This window comes from Mandrillus leucophaeus, unplaced genomic scaffold (genome assembly GCF_000951045.1).
Source record: "Mandrillus leucophaeus isolate KB7577 unplaced genomic scaffold, Mleu.le_1.0 Scaffold621, whole genome shotgun sequence".
In the NCBI taxonomy this organism is placed as follows: Eukaryota; Metazoa; Chordata; class Mammalia; order Primates; family Cercopithecidae; genus Mandrillus; species Mandrillus leucophaeus.
Window position 1 is genome coordinate 1,506,192 of NW_012106709.1, and position 2,818 is coordinate 1,509,009.

At 41.8% G+C, this 2,818-nt stretch overlaps 1 protein-coding gene across 1 annotated transcript in view; it reads right to left on the reverse strand.

Moving 5' to 3' along the window:
- The window catches only part of ARMC1 (armadillo repeat containing 1), a 25,591-nt gene that overhangs the window by 20,636 nt on the left and 2,137 nt on the right, over positions 1–2,818 (reverse strand). The window contains exon 2 of the mRNA XM_012000211.1: positions 2,409–2,500. Coding sequence (XP_011855601.1) covers positions 2,409–2,500 — 92 coding nt within the window. The remainder of the gene's footprint in view (positions 1–2,408; positions 2,501–2,818) is intronic.

The window sequence follows — 2,818 nt, forward strand, 5'->3', positions numbered from 1 at the left end:
GCGCCTGTAATCCCAGGTACTTGGGAGGCTGAGGCAGGAGAACTGCTTGAGCCCAGGAGGCAGACGTTGCAGTGAGCCAAGATCACGATATTGTACTCCAGCCTGGGCAACAGAATGAGACCCACAACAAAACAAAAAAAAATTATCAGGACATGATGGCCTAACTCCCTGCTACTCAGGAGGCTGAGGCAGGAGGATTACTTGAGCCTGTGAGGCAGAGGTTGCACTGAGCTAACATCGCACCAGTCAAGGCGACATAGTGAGACCCAGTCTCAAAAAAAAAAAAGACAAGAAAAGAAAAATTTCAGAGTAGCACTGTACATCAGAACTTTCCGAGATGATGGAAATAGTGTCACTAGCAACATGACTAAACACTTGGAATATGGTTAATATAACTGAGGAGCTGAGTTTTTAATTTTAATTATTATTATTATTATTGTTATTTTTGAGAGGGAGTCTCATTCTCTCGCCCAGGCTAGAGTGTAGTGGCGCGATCTTAGCTCACTGCAACCTCTGCCTCTGGGTTCAGGCGATTCTCTTGCTTCAGCCTCCTGAGTAGCTGGGATTACAGGTGCCCGCCACCACACCTGGCTAATTTTTAAATTTTTATATTTTTGGAAGAGATGGGGTTTCACTATGTTGGCCAGGCTGGCCTTGAACTCCTTACCTCAGGTGATCTACCTGCCTCCCAAAGTGCTGGGATTACAGGTGTGAGCCACCACACCCTGCCATTAATTTTAAGTAATTTAAATTGCCACATGTTGCTATTGATTACCATACTAGACCCGCTTCAGGAAAAAAAGGAAGATGCTTCTGCTGTCATCATCCTTAAACCAGCCCTCCTCTTCCTGGTTAATCACTGCTTCTATCCTTCTGATCACTTCTCTAGCACCCTTTCTGAACTGAGGTCCTGTAAAAGAATTTAGTTCGATTAAAAAAAACAACAACAACAACTATCTGGGCAGGGTGTGATGGCTCATGCCTGTAATTCCAGCACTTTGGGAGGCTGAGGCAGAAGGACTGCTTGATCCCAGGAGAGCAGCCTAGGCAACATAGTAAGACCATGTCTCTACAAAATAATTAAAAAATTAGCCAGGTATAATGGCACATGTCTGTAGTCCCAGCTACTTGGGAGGATGAGGTAGGAGAAGAGCTGGAGCTTGGGAGGTTGAGGCTGCAGTGAGCCATGATCATACCACTGCACTCCAGCCTCGGCAACACAGTGAGACCCTGTCTCAAAAAACCAACCAAATAAACAAAAAAACCCTGAGTTATTATTTTTTCAATTACTCCAAGGATAGTACAGCGGTGAAACCATTCCAGATACACTGCACAGAAGATAATCCATTATATCCAATGGATTCCTTAGGGCTTTAGGGCTTCTCTTACAAACCAGTTCTAGTGGCTTCCACATTAGCAGCAACAGGATAAGGGGAGAAATAGCCAAGTATTCATATTCATATGAACAATGTGCAAAGTGGGGGTATGCATGCTTATAATTGCCAGTATAGCTACTGGGGCTACTCTCACTATTTTAATTACAAACTTAAGAATTTACTACAAAACTGTATCTAGAGAGTCACACAAGCTTCTGTCTACTTAAACAAAGCAGTTACAGATGAGAGATTAGCAACAATGGTTATATACACTTTTTTTTTTTTGAGACACAGTGTTGCTCTGTTGCCCAGGCTAGAGTGCAGTGGCAGGATCTCAGCTCACTGCAATATCCACCTCCCAGGTTCAAGTGATCCTCCTGCCTCAGCCTCCCACGTAGCTGGGATTACAGGCACATGCCACCACACCAAGCTAATTTTTGTATTTTTAGTAGAAACGAGATTTCACCACGTTGGCCAGGCTGGTCTTGAGCTCCTGGCCACAAGTGATCCACCTGCCTTGGCCTCCCAAATTGCTGGGATTTCAGGCATGAGCCACCATGTCCTGCATGTATGAAATATTAAATGCCCCACCAGCACCATCTTAACTTGCTTATTTTATAGTTCCGCAGTTTTACCATTTTCCTACAGTAATAAACTACTTCCTGAATAATTTGTAATTTTTCTCTACCTAAAATTGAAATTTCTTTTTTTTTCTTTTTTTTTTTGAGATGGAGTCTTGTTCTATCGCCCAGGCTAGAATGCAATGGCGCGATCTCAGCTCACTGCAACCTCCACCTCCCAGGTTCAAGCGATTCTCCTCCCTCAGCCAGCTAAATGATTAAAAACAGTTAACTATAGGACATTAAAACATAGTAATCCAATAATAGTAGTAATCATGCCTGTAATTCTAGCACTTTGGAAAGCCAAGGTGGGAAGATCGCTTGAGCCCAGCCTGGGCAACACAGTGAGGCCCTTTAAGTAAGTAACATAAGTATGTATGTAAATAAATGAGACACTGTCTATTGTACTTACTTCTGTATAACATTTTGTAAGCTCAACATCATACCCAGTTCTCCTTTCATCTTTTCTCTGTTTGCACGGCATTCTGCCAAGTATCGAAGAGCCTACAGTAGAAACAGTAATAAGTTAATTCGTCTCTCCAGACTATTCAAAATTGAAATTACTACCAACTTATTGCAAGAAAACAAAAACAAAAAAAGAGAAAATAGGTTTTTGTTTTTAGAATAAAATCCTTTAAATGTGATGATTCAGAATTATTCCCTAGGGAAGAAATGATCCTTTGAGCTATAACAGCTGATCTACTCTTTGAAATGAAGGCTCCTAACTTATTCACAAGTCTCAAAAAAAATTAAAAAAAAAAAAAAAAGATGGGCACTGGGTGGCTCACGCCTATAATCCCAGCATTTTGGAAGGCTAAGGCA